General features: G+C 42.8%; 1 protein-coding gene across 1 annotated transcript; it reads right to left on the bottom strand.

Annotated features, from left to right (window-relative positions):
• Positions 1 to 17,205: 17,205 nt before the first annotated feature.
• LOC142860057 (uncharacterized) lies at positions 17,206 to 17,823 on the bottom strand. The gene has a single exon (XM_075990778.1). It carries the CDS (start codon positions 17,821 to 17,823, stop codon positions 17,206 to 17,208), a length of 618 nt encoding a protein of 205 aa, XP_075846893.1.
• Between the last annotated feature and the right edge of the window lie 884 nt (positions 17,824 to 18,707).

Raw genomic sequence — 18,707 nt, 5'->3', positions numbered from 1 at the left:
ACCTGGAAACAACCTAGATGCCCCTCATGGAAGAATGGATAAAGAAAGTGTTGCACATCTACACATTAGAGTACTACTCTGTGGTAAAAAAAACAATGACATCTTGCAAATGTATGCAAATGGATAGAAATAGAAAACAGTATCCTGAGTGAGATAACCCAGACCCAAAAATATGAATATGGTATGTATTCACTCATTAGTCGATTCTAGCCATAAACAAAGACATTGAGCCTATAGTTTGTGATCCTAGAAAACCTAAGTAATAAGGTGAAACCAAAGAAAAACATATATAGATCCTCCTTGAAATTGGAGGCAGACAAGATTACCAGGCAAAAGTTGGGAGCATTGGGGTGGGGTTGGGGTGGGGGGAAGTGGAGAGGGGGAGAGAGAAGAGGAGGATTGGAGATAGCTTGTTGGAGTGGATGGTTGAGATGGAGGAAGGGCAGATATGGGATCAGGGAAGAAGATATCTAAATTAAGGGAATCATTATAGGTTTGGCAAGAGGCGTGGCTCTAGAGGGGCTCCCAGGTGTCCACAGGGATGTCCTCAGCTAGGTCCTTGGGCAGTAGAGGAGAGGGTGCCTGAACTGGCCTTATCCCATAGTCACACTGATGACTATCTTCAATATCACCATAAAACCATCATCTGGTGATGGGTGGAGATAGAGACAGAGACCCACATTGGAGCCCTGGACAGAGCTCCCAAGGTACAGTTGATGGGCAGAAGAGGGAAATATGAACAAGAAAGTCAGGACCCCGTGGCGTTGGTCCACCCACTGAGACAATGCGCCTGATCTAATGGGAGCTCATCAAAGCTAGCTGGACTGGGACTGAATGAGCTTGGGATCAAACTCTGAATGTGAATGACAATGAGGGCTGACTGAGAAGCCCATGATAATGGCACTGGGATTTATCTCTACTGCATGTACTGGCTTTTTGGAATCCTAGTCTGTTAGGATGCATACTTTCAAAGGCCTGGATAGAGGGGGGAGGGCCTTGAATTTCCCTCAGGGCAGGGTACCCTGCCCTCTCTTAAGACTAGAGGGGGAGTGGGCAGAGTAGTGGGGGAGAGGGGAGAGAAGGGGAAGAAGTGGAAATTTTTTAACGGTATTATTTATAAAACAATAAATTAAAAAAAAGAGTGGAAAAATGGGGGGCAACCATGAGGCAAAACACTGCAACTCTGTCCCCCTTATCCATTTGTGTGATGTATGAGCCTCTGTGTAATTCACACTTCTGTAAGCACATTGGTCTTGTCGTCCATGTGAGGCATCTCTGGTGGTATTCTGCATGTGTTCCGTGAGTGGAGGATTTTCTTGCAATTTCTTCCCTTGGCATTGGATCACCAAAGGAACAGTGATTAAAACGTGTGGGTAAGTACACTAGATCATCCATTGGTATATGATCTTGTCACAGTGAAGTGACCTGCCCTTTCATATCAATATTCATAACAGCATTACTTCTAATCCACAGACCCCAGAGGTCAACACAGGTTGAGAAGTAACATTGTGCACATTTGGAAGATAGATGTCAGCCAGTGATATTTCATGATGTGTTCTGAAGGGGTAAATTCAAAAGATGGCAGCTCAGTATGGGACTCCCAAAATGTTAAATATCAAGTGAATAATGGGATCACTACTAAGATCAGGAGCATGGCATTGAGGATTGTTTCATTGTTGGAAGTTCACACAGAGGTAGGAGGGTTGACCTTAAGTCACGGTGCTTTTAGGAGGGGCAATGACTTTGGATAGGCTAAGAGCAGATAAAGAAGGACTGGAAGGAAGAGGTAGTCCAGCTTAGAGATGAACTCCAAGTAGGTCAAACCTGGGGTAAGAGAGTGACCTAAGCAATTCACAACTTGTGGGACAGTGTGGGGACAGAAATGCCTTCAAGTGGAAGAGAAGATGAGTTCGTGGTCCTTCTCCAAGTCTCATTGTTTTGAGTTTCATGAACTAATGAACTGCCTTCACACTATATCTACCTCGGTGTTCACAGAATGGCGCTGAAGCATGATTTTGGTCATGGTCCTCATGAAATCCATTCCTAATATGAGAAAGATAGAAAAAGAGTAGCTGGGGACTCAAGTACTTTTGGCTATTACTCAGATGAGACCTCACTGCCAAGGACCCAAATAGAAGAATATGTTCATTGTGAATAAGGATGGCAAAGGACTGGAAGGTATGTACCTCATGGTGGTAAGAATTCTTGCAGGGACTAAGGGATTCCCTGGAGTAATGCCACGGCCCGCACATCTCAAGCCACCACAATGAAGAAGCAAGGCAAGTGAGAAATCCCAGGGCCTCTGAAACCTGCAGCAAATCCACACCTATCTACCCCAGGAACAAGATCCCAAGTCCTAATCCTTCCCAGCGAATTCTACCAGGGTAAATGGAGGCATTCAATATACCTGTCTTCTGGGGGCAGTGTTCATTCAAAACATCTGTGTGGTGATGGTGAATAGACTACTGTGGTCAGTGTATTCATGGTAAAGGGATAATGGGATTCCCCAAATCAGGCTCATTGACATGAATGAGAAATAAAGAGCAGTGAGACTTGGAGTTGTGTGCTTATATAATGTCACATTTATTTAAGGAAGGAACGATTTCCAGGTGTGAGGACCACGGCAAATGTCATACAATTTGATAGGTAAAAGGCACAAATTTCCCAAATGGAGAGAAGCATTCGGAGATATGTTCCATTCAGAGAGGTGAAGCAGGATGTGGGGTAGCATACTTGTTGGTGAAAAGGAGCACCAGTTTGAAGAGATGGACAGACTCTTTGAAGGGTCTAGCTGGGTGTGTGTATGAGGACAATTGCTCTACACGAGGATGATTTGAGGTTGAAAGAGAGAAGAGCAGGGCAGGATGCCCAAGAGCATGAAGCACGAAGGCATCTTTTCCAGGATCAGGAGTCCCTAGGGGTAGCTTTTTTTTTCAACAGGTGGTCTAGCAGCAGTTGGACCCACAACAGCAGGGTTGGCAGCAGCAGGGTCGGCAGCAGGTGGTCTGGCAGCAGCATGGGCCACAACAACACTGCATCGTGTCAGAGGCTGGAGAATCTGTGCGGGTTTGCAAGAAGGTGGGTCAGACTGTGGTTTGGAAGCCTCCTTGCCCAGGTCTGCTTTTATACCCTGCTGAAGGGCCTCCATCCCATGATTTACTCTAAACAAATCATCAAAGGAGGCAAGACATATTGTGGGAGTCACGATTAATTTGGAACCTAGTCACGCCTTGATATTTGTGATGTGTATTGGCGCAAATAAATGCAATGCAGATATTAAAGAGTATTTACCACTTTAATGATAAACTTCAGGAGGTAGGAAGGAAAAAGGGCGGAGCAGCCTCCTGTGCGCCCATTTATCGGTACGCATCCCCCCGAGGCAAACCCCGCCCCCTAAAGGGGCTGTCTTAACCCTACAGTGATGTGCTTTACATAACCAGAAACTGATTTCCTCAGAGACCAATGGGAAGTCCTTTTGGATTTCTCTGGCTTGCAAGGGAACAGTCACCTGACATTCTCCTGCCCTACACCCTGTGTTTCAGAGTTGGTTTTGTGGGACATCCTGCCTCCCTTGGGGTGTCATGTCTCATTATGTGGCTCACACATAATGGGTCAGGTGGCTACAGAGAGCGTGAGTGTGGAAGGACATTGGCATGAGAACACAGAGGTCTGCAGGTCCTGGCCCTGTTCTAGATGGATGCTGTGGATAAACATGAAGTGCAATGGATCTCAGCTGGGATAATGTTAATGACAAGACAGTAGAGGGAACTCGTCTCAAGCAAAGGCAGATGATGGCGACAGGCTAGGTCCCATGATTACCAAGGTTAATTTCTCCAACCACGTGGATGACAGACAGACTGGTTTCAGACCTTGTTTTCAATCCGTTGTCTGAAGTTTAGAGAATGAAAGAAAATATGGAAGCCTTTCATGTCCTTGAGCAATGAGTATTGGAGGCTTACATATAATACATCCCTATCGCAGAGTCATAAAGTGCATGGGTTCTTTTGGAGCGGTCCCAGATGACCTCCAGCATCTCTAGGTGATATGTGCTTCTCCAGGTCTCTAACCTCAACAGCCTAAGGAGCCATTGAGTAAGGAATCACCCTTAGCACAGGTGTCCACTGGTTCTGTCAAAAGAGAAACTATGGCCAGCCCAGTGAGATGCATAACATGAGGATGAGATGGTATGTAACCCAAGAAGAGAATCTGGGCATTGCCCCAGCTCTGTTATGGAAAAAAGTCCATTTTAAGGAAAATAGAGCATTCTCCACAGACTGCAGCATCTGCAAACAGTTACAAACACTGAAAATCAAAGGAATTGCCATTTCTCAAGAGCACTGGGCTGATTCTTGCTGTTCAGCAGATGACATTGTCTCTGTCTATGGAAAGATTGCCCACTGAGCTCTGTAATCTGCTCTCAGCATCATCAGGACAGGATCTCTCCAGAATGAGATCACAGCTTTGGGGAAACCACTGCAAAAACAGGATGCAAGTCATGGGAAATCTGGAAAACCATGGCATTGGATGGGCTGCCTCACATCCTACATTACAAACAAGGATGATTCCAAAGATCTTTTGATGAACTCTTGGAACACTACCAATGGGACTGTTAGTCAGGCCATCTTTATCTGATGTAGAATTGATATTCAATGTTCACAGCACCCAACTCATAATCAGAATGCATGCCTGGTACTGAAATGTCTCTGCAACTTGCCCTCATGCTTTTAGGTTTTATGTCTGGATTCTATATACCCATGTTTTTAAAAGCAAGATATGTCCGCATAAGGGGTAGGATGAAGTGAAGGGATCACCATGCAAGTTAAAGGACTGGGTCCCGTTTTGATTTCCTCTCCCATAATTTCTTTACATGAAGAGTGAAAAGGATAGGGACCAACCATGAGGCAAAATACTGAAAGGTGTCCTACTGATCCATCCGTGTGATGGAGGCTCCTCTGTGTAAATCAAGCCTCTGTGGCCTTGTAAATCAAGAACATGTGGTTTTGTCGTCCACATGAGCCTTCTGTGCTGGTTCTCTGCCTGTGTCCTGTGAGTGGCGGATTTTCTTACACTCCCCTCACTTGGCACTGGATGTCCAAAGGGACAGTGATAAAACATGTGGGTAGTACACCAGAACATCCAATGGTGTATGATCTTGTGATAGTGAAATGTCCTGCTCTGTCCTATCAATATTCATAACAGCATTACTTCTAATTTAAAAGAGCAAGGAGGTGAACACAGGCTGCAGAAATAACACTGTGCACATTTGAAAGACAGATGCTGGCCAGCGATCATTCACCATGTGGGTGAAGGGATAAACCCAAAAGATGGCAGCTCAGTATGGGACTCCCCAAGTGTTAAATATATGAATAATGGGAGCATTACAGAGACGAGGAGCCTGCATCATGGATTGTTTCATTGTTGGAAGTTTACACAGAGGAAGGAGGGTTGACCTTAAGTCACTTGTGCTGTTGGGAGGGGGGAATGACTTTAGATGGGTTAAGAGCAGATAAAGAAGGACTGGAAGGCGAGAAGGTAGTCCAGCTTAGAGCTGAACACCAAGCAGGTCAATCTTGGACTCAGCAGAGAGTGGCCAAAGCAATTTGCAACTTGAGGGACAGAGTGGGAGACAGCAATGCATCCAATGAAAGGGAAGATGAGTTGGTGGACCTTCCTGATTCTCACTCTTTTGAGTACACAACCTACTGAATTGAATTTCCTCCACACTATATCTTCCTTGGTGTTCACAGAATGGCACCAAAGCATGATTCTAGTCATGGCCCTCATGAATTCCATTCCTAATATGAGAAAGATAGAAAAAGAGCAGCTGGGGACTCAAGTACTTTTGGCTATTGCTCAGTTGAGACCTCACTGCCAAGGACCCAAATAAAAGAATGGGTTCATCGTGAGTAAGGATGGCAAAGCGCTGGAAGATATATACCTCATAGTGATTAGAATTCTTCCAGGGTCTATGGATTTTTGTCTCATCTTGACTTCCTTCATTAGTGTCCGCAGCTTTCAGTTGGTTTCTTAATTTCCTACTTCCTGTGTTAGGATTCAATGGGACCACTGCTGAGTCCAAGACAAAGAGCTTTAAGGTGTCATTTCCTTTAAAATAATCTGTCACCGGACATTCTGTGTGCCCACACCCAGTGTTTCAGAGTTGGTTTTGTAGCATGACTTGCCTACTTCAGTAGCGTTAATTCTCATTAATGCGCTTTAACATGTAATTGGTATGAGAACACAGAGACCTTCAGAACCTCACCCTTTCCTGGCTAGTTGTTCTTAATCTACCTGAAGTTCAGCATAGCGCCCCTTTATCATGGCAATGGTAAGACTATAGAGTAAAGAATATATACAAGACCATTTAATTATAGAGCTCTTCCCAATTAGAGCAGAAAGATCATGACACACTACAGTGGATGACCACTGAGCCCACCTGTGATTTCTTGTGACAATCTGGACAGGTACAAATTCTCATTCTGCAGTTTGAGACATGGAAATGGGATTTCCCAAAAAAGCCTTTAATCTCTTGAAGAAATAGCTGCAGAAATGTACCTAGAGTGTGTGAAACCTACAGCAGTGTAAGCTGACTTTCCCTGAAGCTCAGCTACAGTTCAGAACAAATTTCACTGGGATGTCAAACTTCAGATCTCTAAAGGGAAGTCTATTGAGTCACAATTCTAAGAACATTATTTTAGTCAGATATGATAAACAAGAAGCTCTTGAGTCTAATGTACCATTCATTAGGTGTACAGGTTGCCAGGTAAATCTGATAAAGAATCTAGGAGCTGCTTGACCTCTGCTATGTTGAAGAGTGCAGTCTAGCGAAACCAGGATGTTCTCTGTGGACTACAGTATTTGCAAACAAGAGGCAAACACCAAACCTTATATGTCATATTGCTGTGGGACAATGGTCTGTATCTGTCAATTATATTATAAATAAACACTAATTGTCCAGTAGCCAGGCAGGAAGTATAGGTGGAACAACCAGACAGGGAGTAGAGGTGGGTCAATGAGAACAGGACAATTCTGGGAAGAAGGAAGTTCCTTCAGCAGTCCCATCCCAGCCACAGAAGAAGCAAGATGTGACTGCCCTGCTGAATAAGGTACTGAGCCACGTGGCTGACACAGATAAGAATAATGGGCTAATATAAGTTATGAGAGTTAATAAGAAGCCTGAGCTAATGGGCCAATCAGTTTATAACTAATGTGATTTTGGGGGGCTTAACTATTGCAGAAACTAGGCAGGACAGAAAACCTCGGTCAACATCATATCCATGAATGAAAACCATTAACCAGATACTTGTTTTCCCATGCGTTGATAGTAAATCTGGGGAGAGATCTGTCTTCTTGGATTTGAAGACATTTGTTAATCAATATCATTGGACATAGGTTCTAGAGTATTTGATCTGAATTCCTGGAACCTTTAGTTGACACAACTGGTATGGAGAGACTTCATTTACAGACAATATATATAGCAGATTAATTCTGGCCATGGGTTCTACTATACTACCTCACAGTCTGAAGTCCAAATCCAGGGGATAATTTCAGTATTGCAGTAATTTCTTGACGCCTTTGTTGATGAACATTTGGCAGTGGATATGTTTTGTGGATGGAAGAATGACTGAGCTTTTTAAACATAATCCCAGTCTTCCAGAGGACCAAAGTTATGCTTTTAACCCTGAAATGTTCTCCTTTTTAAGCTCATGTGAGTATACAGTGCCGGTAGCTCAAACTGTATATACTGCCCTCTGGATCATTGCCATCAACTGTAAGATGTCCCTTCCTCTAGACATATCTGTCTTCTCTATGCCCTTTCCTCCTTCCCAGAGTAGCCACTAGTAATGAGAACTGAGATAATGGACAATGATGATAACTGAGATAATGATAATTGAGAGCTTTGCAAAGATCCAGATCCTCAGGCTCTAGCTGAGAAAGAGCTGTGGTCTCATACATACCACATCGTCCTCATGTGTCAAATGAAATAGGGTTCACGGAGAATGCATCTTAGCTCATGTGTTTCCACTCTCTCATCCTTTCTTCAGTAAATTACTACCTTCATCCCTATAAGTCATTTGTACAAGAATTCCTTTCTCGGGTTGTTCTTTGGGTAACTGGAACTTACTCTTTTTTTAAATTTATTTATTTATTAATTATTTATTAAAGGTTTCTGCCTCCTCCCCGCCACTGCCTCCCATTTCCCTCCCCCTCCCCCGGTCGAGTCCCCCTCCCTCATCATCCCAAAGAGCAATCAGGGTTCCCTGCCCTGTGGGAAGTCCAAAGACCACCCACCTCCATCCAGGTTTAGTAAGGTGAGCATCCAAACTGCCTAGGCTCCCACAAAGCCAGTACGTGCAATAGGATCAAAAACCCATTGTCATTGTTCTTGAGTTCTCAGTAGTCCTCATTGTCTGCTATGTTCAGCGAGTCCGGTTTTATCCCATGCTTTTTCAGACCCGGGCCAGCTGGCCTTGGTGAGTTCCCGATAGAACATCCCCATTGTCTCAGTGTGTGGAACTTACTCTTAATGCAACTTTTGTGTAAATAGATGTCAGGGTTGTATTCCCTCACTCACAGAGCTCTTTTAGCCCATAACATTAATTGGCAAGCCTTCAATCCATTCCACTGACTACTTCAGGCCAGGCATCCCTAAACAACGTATCCATATGCCTACAAAGCCTTTCCCACAGCATTTCTCCCATGCTTCAGATATACTGACAGCCTTATTGCTGGGGTCCCTACCATATACACTGACCACAAGGTATGGACAATACAAATTCCTTGCTATCAGGAAGCTTCCTCCCCACTGGCTTCTTTTCATAGTATCGCAAAGAGTAATGCAGGCTGCTGTGGAGAAACAGTCATCAGGCATCACCTACAAATGTTAATAATGGCCAGGGTGACAGGCTTTGTTCACATGCGTAATAGTTGCATGATTTTAATGGATATAATCAACTGCTTCCTGATTGGATTTGCACCTGATCTGTGCAGAGAAACAATGCCTGATATTACAAGTGTGGCCAAGAACCCATGATTAGGGATCTCACAAGCTCCAGGGAAGAATACAGCACTATTATTCTGCTAAATATATATATATAATATCAAGCTGCCCTTTAAATTGGTATCTTTCTGTCCCCAGATTAGGACAGCTCCCAGCTCTGATAAGTGCAGTGAGCACTGGTCAACACAGAAACTTAGAACTGGTCAAAGTGTGCAGAGAATGCGTGAGTGTGGACTGTTTAGCCACACCCCTCAAGGAGAAGGGACAATTTTGAAATGAGGAGGGTCATGGAAAGTGTAGATAAAGCTAGCCAAAATTCTGGCTCGGTGTGGGAAATGGTTCACAAATCCCCAGCTCCGAACTGAAGAGCTATGAATAGCTGATGGGTTCTGAGCAAGGGAGAGTCAATTTTCCTTAAAGATGTGGCTCCTAGGAGATCATCTATGGCTACTGGGTGGCTCCATAGCCCAGGGGTGTGTATGTGTGTATATATATATGTATATATACATACATATACACAGCACAATGGAGTCAATAGTTACTAACAAAAAAGGACACAGAGTTGTATGGGAAGGGAGGTAAAGATTGATCTAGGAGGAGCTGGGGGAGGAGTGGCAGGTATATATGATCAAATCATGCTATATGAAATTCTCTAAGATTTAAGAGAAGTATTTTAAATATCAATAAAAATAACAAGAGAATAAAATGGCACAGTGTGTTTATTTACATATTTAATGTTAATATAATATGTAAGTGCATATACATATATAATTTAATATATTACATAGTGTAAAAATACTGTTTCTTTTTAGCTGTTGTTCAACATTGCTTTGGCTATTCAGAGTCTTTTACAAAAGTGTTCCCATATGAATTTTTGGGTTTCTCTTATTTCCTACTTCCATGAAGAATGTCAATAATATTTTGTGGTTATTGCAATGAATCTGTAGATGGGTTTAGCTGATGTGGCCATTTTCACACTAATTCTGCCCATCTATAATCACTGGTAAATCTTTCCAATTTCTAACACTATTGTCATTATGTTTCTTTAGGGTTTCACACATTTATTATGGAAGTCTTTCCCAACCTTGGTTATGCTGTAGCTACTTTTTTGGGTGGTACTATGAATGCCATTTTTCTCATAATATTTATTGTTGAGTATTTCTCTGTACCCAGCCTCATATTCTACTTTGGAAATGTAACACTATTATTTGAGTAGGAAATAACCCCATAGAATTGTGCTTTAAACACTTGGTCTCCAATTGGTGGTGCTCTTCTAGGTGTGCTATCAAATTATTCTACTAAACTAAGTCTAATTTTTGCTGTAGAAGCAGAAGCTGAATTAGTTAGTACATGGGGGCTCCTATATACCCTTTCTGTGCAATGATGCTATCTGTTGCCAGATTTTTTTAATGCCATTGTTTTATGTAAGTTTTCCAAAAATTAATAGGCACTAGACTTTTGTAAATCTGTAGGCAGGAACTTCATTTTCAAATTAGCCTTACTTTTTAAAATGTGTTTTTTAAAGCTTTGTATCTATTGTTCGCTAACATTTCCCCTTAATATTAAGGGCAGTCTGGGAACATACTGCAGAAGTACAAGCTCTGACAAGAGAAACTACGCGATATTTCTAAGATGTTAAAATGTTGCCTGCAGGACAAACAGAAGAGACTTCAGATAAGTCTGACCTAACAGCCTTCTTCTGCACACCTCCTAGTGACTTAAAGTTTTCTTGACACTAATGCCTTGGCATCTATCACTTATGGCCCTCCCATTTTGGAACCAACTGGGACAAATCTGATCCTTGGTGACAAGTGACAACAGAGGGTTAACCTCCAGATGTCTTTAGAGGAGACTGTTTAGAGATTCAGAGATGGGTAACAGAATTACCCCTAGGAAAGGACACAGGTTTGTTCAAGGGAAAGGGGAAAAGAGAATCACTCAGCTATCCTCGCACTGCTCGAGTGGTCTGTGTAGAATACTTAAATATTCTCCTCTTTGTCAGAGAAAATATCGGGAAGTGGGTTTAATATGCGTGGTCTATGAAAGCAGCTTTCTGTATTGGGAGGAGAAGGTAGAGGGAGCAGAATGGGCATACTAGAAATTTTCTGTGGTGGTTCCTTTGCTACTTATAGGTGAGCTAACCAGAAGTTCAGAGGTGGAAACGACCATTTAAGGAAGAAAAACAAGGAAACATGGCATTTTTGTATTTGCAAACCTGCATTTTTTTTATTTATTTCACATGTAAGAAAATCTTTTTTTAAAAAAATATAACAGACAACAAAGATTTCTATTGGGTTAAGGTAAGAGTTTACAGATTCCAGAGAAAGCACAAACTTGGTTCCATGTTGTAAAGAAATACGCTTCAGACAACAGTAATGAAAGAATAGTTGAGGTGAAAATCATTATCAGCTGGAATAGAAGTTTTACAACGGGCCTCTTAGAATCAGCTCACAGGGGTCTACGCCAGGAATGCTGGGTGATGAAGAACAGGAGACTTGTGAGTGAGAGCGCTCAGCAGCAAGAACAGCTAGAGCATGCTGGGCGGCAGCAGGTGGTCCTGCAGCAGGTAGTTTGGCAACAGATGGGGCGGCAGCAGCTGGAGATGCAGCACTGGGGCCTGCAGCAGCTGGGGCGGCAGCAGGAAGGCCTGCAGCAGCTAGAGATACAGCAGCTGGGGCGGCAGCAGGAAGGCTGGCAGCACACAGACTGGCAGCACTGGGGTCTGCAGCAGCTGGGTCTGCAACAGCTGGGCACGCAGCAGCTGGGGCGGCAGCAGGAAGGCCTGCAGCAGCTAGAAATGCAGCAGCTGGGGCGGCAGCAGCTGGGGCGGCAACAAGTAGGCTGGCAGCACACAGACTGACAGCAGCTGGGTCTGCAGCAGCTGGACACACAGCAGGTGGGCCTGCAGCAGCTGGGCCTACAGCAGGTGGTCTGGCAGCAGCTGGGCTGGCAGCAGCTGGACACACAGCAGGTGGGCCTGCAGCAGCTGGGCCTACAGCAGGTGGTCTGGCAGCAGCTGGGCTGGCAGCAGCCTTGGCCACAGCCCTCCTCAGAGCAGACAGAGCCACAACAGGAGCTGACCATGGTGTCAGAGGTGGAGGTTCTAGGTTGGTTTACAAGAAGGTTGGAAGATTTGGAAGTGGGAGTCTCTCTGCCCACATCCCCTTTTATACCCCACTGAGGGGCTGCTGTCCTCACCTGCAGCATTCCTTTCTTGTTATTGTTTAGGTTAATAAACAGGTGATTATCAAATTAGGCAAGTTTCTTCTCCTGGCTAAATTATCAAGGCAGATGGAAAACATAGCTTCTTTTCCTGGCATTAAGATTCATCATCAGCTCTGGCTGAACCATTTCCTAAGTATCTTTCTTGCCTTAATTTTTTCCAAACAATTGTCACATGACATTGCGTGTCTAGTCATTGTGTGGTTCAATCTCATGGTGGGTGGCTCCACTGTCTATACTTAGATAATCATGATTTTTAAAGACTCATCCTTGTTCCTGGTGTCCCAGGTAGATAAAGGTTTATAATACCAATGGCTCATCCACAATGGGTCAGGTGGGCACTAACAGTGTGTACATCAAGACCATTGGCATGAACAAAGAAAGGTCTTGCTCATATGACTCCTACATCTTCTAGACCAATTTCAAAGTGGAAAACTGAATGGGGAAATATTGATGTTTATCCCCCCACCTTTTTGTTACCAGAGACAACCCTTTAATAGTCACGTATAGAGCCTCTCTCTACAATGTGTTGCAAACCTCAATGGGATTACAAAGTTCAAGTTTCTCATCTCTAGCCTGCAGGATTATTTCCCTTCTTTGACCATCTATCTTTCTGGCTTAACAGAACATATGCACTCATATCCTGCCTTTCCCCAAGATTTATCTTGCAATTTCATTTGATATTCAGGTGGTATTGTCACTTATTCTAATTTAAACCTGAATGTCCTGTTTTCAGTTGGGATTCTGAGTAGAGGACTCTCCTGTTTTATGTTTCAAGTGGTAGATTAGACTCCTCTCTTAATGTTCATTTTATATATATGCACACGTATATATATATATATATATATATATATACTACATATACATACATATGTATATACACATGTGTGTTTTGTCATCATATATCACATATATGATCACACACGTGATATATGTATATATATGTATATATCACATGTGTGCATAATTATATGTGATATATGTATGTGTATATCACACGTACAAATATGTGATGTGTATATGCATATATCACATGTAAATAAAAGGAGAATAATAGGTATTCATTTTGGTATACATTAAATACTTAAAGGACACAAAGCACCCATCCAATGAGCTACGTGATTAATGTCTCAAATATGAGGAAGGCTTCAGTTCCTCTGCAGTCCTCTGTTGGTAGAGGAATTGATAGACAGGGAATAACTGTGTGTTAATATCATTAAATTTCTTAATTAGGACCTTTTAGTGACCAAGCCTTTTGCGTTATTTTTGAGACATTAATTTGTTTACCAAACACCTAGTCTACAGGCTTTCTTCTCATAGGCTCATGTTTGTAAATCTTGAAGAGATGAAGGGTTTAAATAATTACACGTCCTGAGGAAGATGTTCCCCTGGATTGCTGCAGTAACAAGGGCACCTCTACTTCCACACGAATAGGCAGAGGAACACTTTTTGACTACTAGAGGAGTTGTGGAGCTCAGTACCAACTGATACATCTACAAACGAACTCCTATGCCTAAGGCTCGGGGATCATTGCTGAAGAGGGAGTGGATAAATTGCTACAGCCAGAGCACCAAGGGGTTTGTTGTGAGACTTTCTCTCCTAGGAATGTCAGAAGCTACACCTGTAAAATCTCACCAACACAGCTGCTTAAACATGAATTGAACAAGGATGACACCAATAAACATGCTAACATGGATGGGGAAAGCTCACAAGGCAGCTAAGGAATACTTAGAGTAGGAGCAAGAGTCTTCTCCAGGGAAGAACATATCAATTGGTTATCCATACCAAGTAGTCATCTCTGGAAAACATGCATAAAAGTAACACTACAGACTGAGCAGGTTTTATTTATGTATTTAGGAATTTATATATACACTACACAGAGAGCGGGCAATGATGTAATTGTATTATAATCTCAATAAAAAATAACTTTTTAATAAAGAAAGGTCTTTTGGTACTAGACTTGCCCAGAACCACACAAGGTACCGGGCTCAAAGTCACAGCACAAAATAAATAAATTGAGCTCCTTTCCTCCCTTAATTAGGCAGAGTACATTCTCTAAACCGGTGGTTCCCATGACTGGCTGCAGAGGAGAATAATTCACAGAGTATTCCAAACTGTTGACTCCTGGTTCAAGCCCTGGACAGTTTTCTTCTACCTGGCCTGAGCATCAGCATTTGTTCAAGTCTCCAGATGATCCCAGTGGACCTCTAGACACGCGAGTCCCTTCCTAAGCCTGAATTTGGGTCACTTGTAATATTCAGCAGTAACTTTAAGCACTGTCGAATAAAATAATACTGTCTCTTTATTATCATAAGCCAGTCTCATACCAGTCACAACACAAACCCACATTGATGAGATAAGATCAACAGGGAATGGAGTCCAATGACTGGATTCATTTTAAAAGAAGAAACCACCAAATAGAAGAGACATTACTTTATACTTTTGACTAAAGGGTACCTGCTATAAAACAAACTGGATGATTAACATCAGGACTAGACATGTGAATTATGTGACTGCTATCTGGCCTATCCCTCTTTGATTATGCACAGCTCAGTTTCATAAGCTCTGAGTTGTGACACATGGGGTCCCATAACTGAATACTGAGTCCACTGAATGAAAAAAAACCACTCCTCAGGGCAGATCTAGAAGTAGATGGCCAACACAGAACAAATTCAACAGCATTTTTTGGAGGTTCCTCATCTCATAATGTTCTGTCTGGGCAGTATTTTCATTTATTTTCTTTCTTCTCTCCCCTTACAGGTCTTTTGCATGTATAGTATGGTTTCCGGTTTATAGGATTTTAGTGTATGTGAATGTGTATGTCTCTCCATCTATGTATATTTTTCGTGCTTTTTCTGTGGCCATTTTTCTCTTCTTTGTTTGCACCATTCTATTCCAGTCTTATTGCTTTTTATTTTACCTACATTATTTTTGAATGCCTGTTTGTACTCTAACCAGAGCGAGAAAGAAAGGGTATGGATTTGGATGGGTGAGGAGTCAGAGAAGGGGAAACCATAATCAAAATATATTGTATGAAAAAAACATTTATTTTCAGTTAAAGCAAAATTCCTCCTGCAGGTTCTGCATTTAGGGTCTCTTAGCATAACCCCCTTTAAATGTTTGGGTGTTATCCTGTTCATATGATTTTATTATAGCTTATTAATAAAAGTCGTAAACTCTTACATATACAGCATGGTGTAGCCCAAGACATTGAGTTGCTTGTATGCCTCCTCCCCCGCCCCTGTCATAGATAAGAAAAATTCTGACAGCAGAATAGAAAAACAAAACAAAACATTGTCTTTACATTCAAGACCGCTTTGTCTATTCCTGATCTCTCTCTCTCTCTCTCTCTCTCTCTCTCTCTCTCTCTCTCTCTCTCTCTCTCTCCTTCCCTTCCTTCCATTTTAAATAACAAATTTTAGGGTCGTTTTACAAATATCAAAGGAGTACTTCATTGAGTTCTAAGGAAATGTATAGAAATTTAGATGGGATTTGATATTTTATTTGGAAGAGAAGATAGCAGGATGTTGGTAATGGAATTGATTTCTTGGTTCCTTTCTCACTAAACTAGTTGTTGGCGTCACACACAGCCTCTAAGGACCCTGTAGAGTTGTGGCAACAGTAACAGGCCAGTAGTGGTGTAAGAATAGATGAGTGCACTCATCTGTGGAATATAACAGCAAATCCAGAAATAAACCCATGCACTATGGCCTTCCAAGTTTTAATAAAGTTGCTATGAACATATTTTTGGAGAGGGACTCTTTAGCAACTTGTGTTAAAAACACAAGATGCCCACATAGAGAACTGAAATGCATCCCTCGCTTGTCTCCCTAGACAAATGCTTACTCAAAATAGACAAAACACATTAACTCAAAATTTGAAAATATAAGAACATTCCAAATGATAGAAAGACTTTACAAAAAATGATTCTCATAAAAGGATTACCAGAATGGAGAGAAAAAAGGCTGGAAAAAGAAAAAAAAATATATAGCTATTCATTGCCCAGAAAATTAATATCCAGAATATATTTAAAAACTCAACAATATTTTAAAAATTTAAAATATTATAATCAATAAATACACAATATGTTCAGAAGATTTACAGTTCAGTGACCAAAAATCAAGGCTTGACCTGACAGCATAAAACTCTCTTCATTATAGTAGATATTTGTCGAAGGAAGTGGCACTGGGTTGGGTGTACGAGTATTAGACTGCTTGTCCTCTGCAGCCTGCCTTTATACAGAGATTTGAGACAAAGTTGTTCATCAGGTAAGTGACCTGAGGAAGCACTGAGATGAACTTAAGGAATGAAATAAGTCAACATTAATCATGTGATCAGAATATCTCCAGAAGCAGTAGGGCTCTGAGCCACTGAAGACCCAGGGAAAGCTGTGTATTCACTGGACTGAGTGAGCAAGGGCTTTGCTCACCCAACCCTTCTCACTGCTTGAACTCTGTGCCTGGGGGCTTCACCTCTTCTATCCACTGCTGCTTCTTAAACATGAGCAAGTTCTGAGCACAGAGGTCCATGGGGCTTTACAAGAACATCTTTCTATACAGGAAGAGGAGAGCCTTGGGGGCAGAACTGACCCAGGCTGTCTTTGCACTGAGAAATCTTTGTGCTTCAGAATTTGACAGATGTGGAAAACAATCTGAGAGGAGAAATAAGTAGACATGATACACATTGCATGCCTGCAAAATTCGGATTTATTTAAAATGTAAGAGAGTCTCCATTAAAAATATGGTAAAGAACAAATTTTTCTTTTTGGGTGTAAGGACAAACTTTACAGATTTCAGAGAAAATTTAAATTTGTGGTCATTTTAGAGAAAGATAATAGGCAGGAGTAAGGACAGACATTTGGAGGGCAAAATCATTATCAGTTGGAACAGAGGCTTTACAATGTGCCTCTCAGGATCAGCTCACAGGTGATCTACATCAGATACCCTGTGTGATGAAGAACAGGAGTCTGTGAGTGAGAGCGCTCAGCAGCAAGAACAGCTAGAGCATGCTGGGCGGCAGCAAGAGGTCTGGCAGCAGGTGGGGCGGCAGCAGCTGGAGATGCAGCACTGAGGCCTGCAGCAGCTGGACACACAGCAGCTAGGGCGGCAACAACTTGATCCACAACAGCTGGAACTGCCACAACAGGGGCGGCAGCAGCTGGAGATGCAGCAAGAAGGCCTGCAGCAGCTGGACACACAGCAGCTAGGGCGACAGCAGCTGGGTTGGCAGCAGGAAGGCCTGCAGCAGCTGGGGCGGCAGCAGCTGGACACACAGCAACTGGAACTGCTACAGCAGGGGCGGCAGCAGCTGGAGATGCAGCAAGAGGGCCTGCAGCAGCTGGACACACAGCAGCTAGGGCGACAGCAGGAAGGCCTGCAGCAGCTGGACACACAGCAGCTGGGGCGGCAGCAGCTGGGGCGGCAACAGGTGGGCTGGCAGCACACAGACTGACAGCAGCTGGGTCTGCAGCAGCTGGACACACAGCAGGTGGGCCTGCAGCAAGTGGGCCTGCAGCAGGTGGTCTGGCAGCAGCTGGGCTGGCAGCAGCCTTGCCCACAGCTCTCCTCAGAGCAGACAGAGCCACAACAGGAGCTGACCATGGTGTCAGAGGTGGAGGTTCTGGGTTGGTTTACAAGAAGGTGGGTTGGAAGATTTGGAAGTGGGAGTCTCTCTGCCCACATTCCCTTTTATACCCCACTGAGGGGCTGCTGTTCTCACATGCAGCATTCTTTCCTTGTTATTATTTGTGTTAATAAATAGGCGATTATCAAATTAAGTGAGTTTCTTCTTCTGGCTAAATTATCAAGGTACATGGAACACACAGCTTCTTTTCCTGGTATTACGATTCATCATCAGCTTTGGCTGACCATTTCCTAAGTATCTTTCTCGCTTTAGTTTCTTCCAAACAAATGTCACATGACATTGTGTATCTAGGCACTGTATGGTTCAGTGTCATGGCAGATGGGTCTAGTGCCTACCCTTAGATAACCATTGCTATTAAAGACCCATAATTGTTTCTGGTGACCCACGAGGATAAAACATTATTATACTGATGATTCATCCATAATGGGTCAGGTTGGCCCAGAAGGTTTGACCACACACACACACATACACACACAGAAATCCCAATGGTATGAGAATAGGAAGCCTATTAAGCCATATCTCCTAGCTCAAGTGGAGCATGGTTCATTTACTAGATCATTTTTTAATGAGAAACACAAAACAATCTTAGGTAGAAAGTTGAATGATTTTCCTTTTCAGAAACAAAACTCTAACCGAGTTTTAGTACCTCTTAATGGGGATGGGCTTTAGCTCAACTATACCTCAAAGTCTACATGTCTTCATTCTACCATGGAGGTTTTTTTTACCTTCTGTGTCTGGTAGCCTGTCCTTCTTTCTTTAGTAGGAACTCCTGACCCAGGCTCTTGCTTTCCTCAAATGTGCTTCAGAACTTCAGTTAGATGAGCAACTTCCTGCCTCTTGC

This window comes from Microtus pennsylvanicus, chromosome 11, assembly GCF_037038515.1.
Source record: "Microtus pennsylvanicus isolate mMicPen1 chromosome 11, mMicPen1.hap1, whole genome shotgun sequence".
NCBI classification, from domain to species: domain Eukaryota; kingdom Metazoa; phylum Chordata; class Mammalia; order Rodentia; family Cricetidae; genus Microtus; species Microtus pennsylvanicus.
Note: the sequence above shows the minus strand (reverse complement) of the source record. Positions and strands in the feature narration are given on the sequence as shown.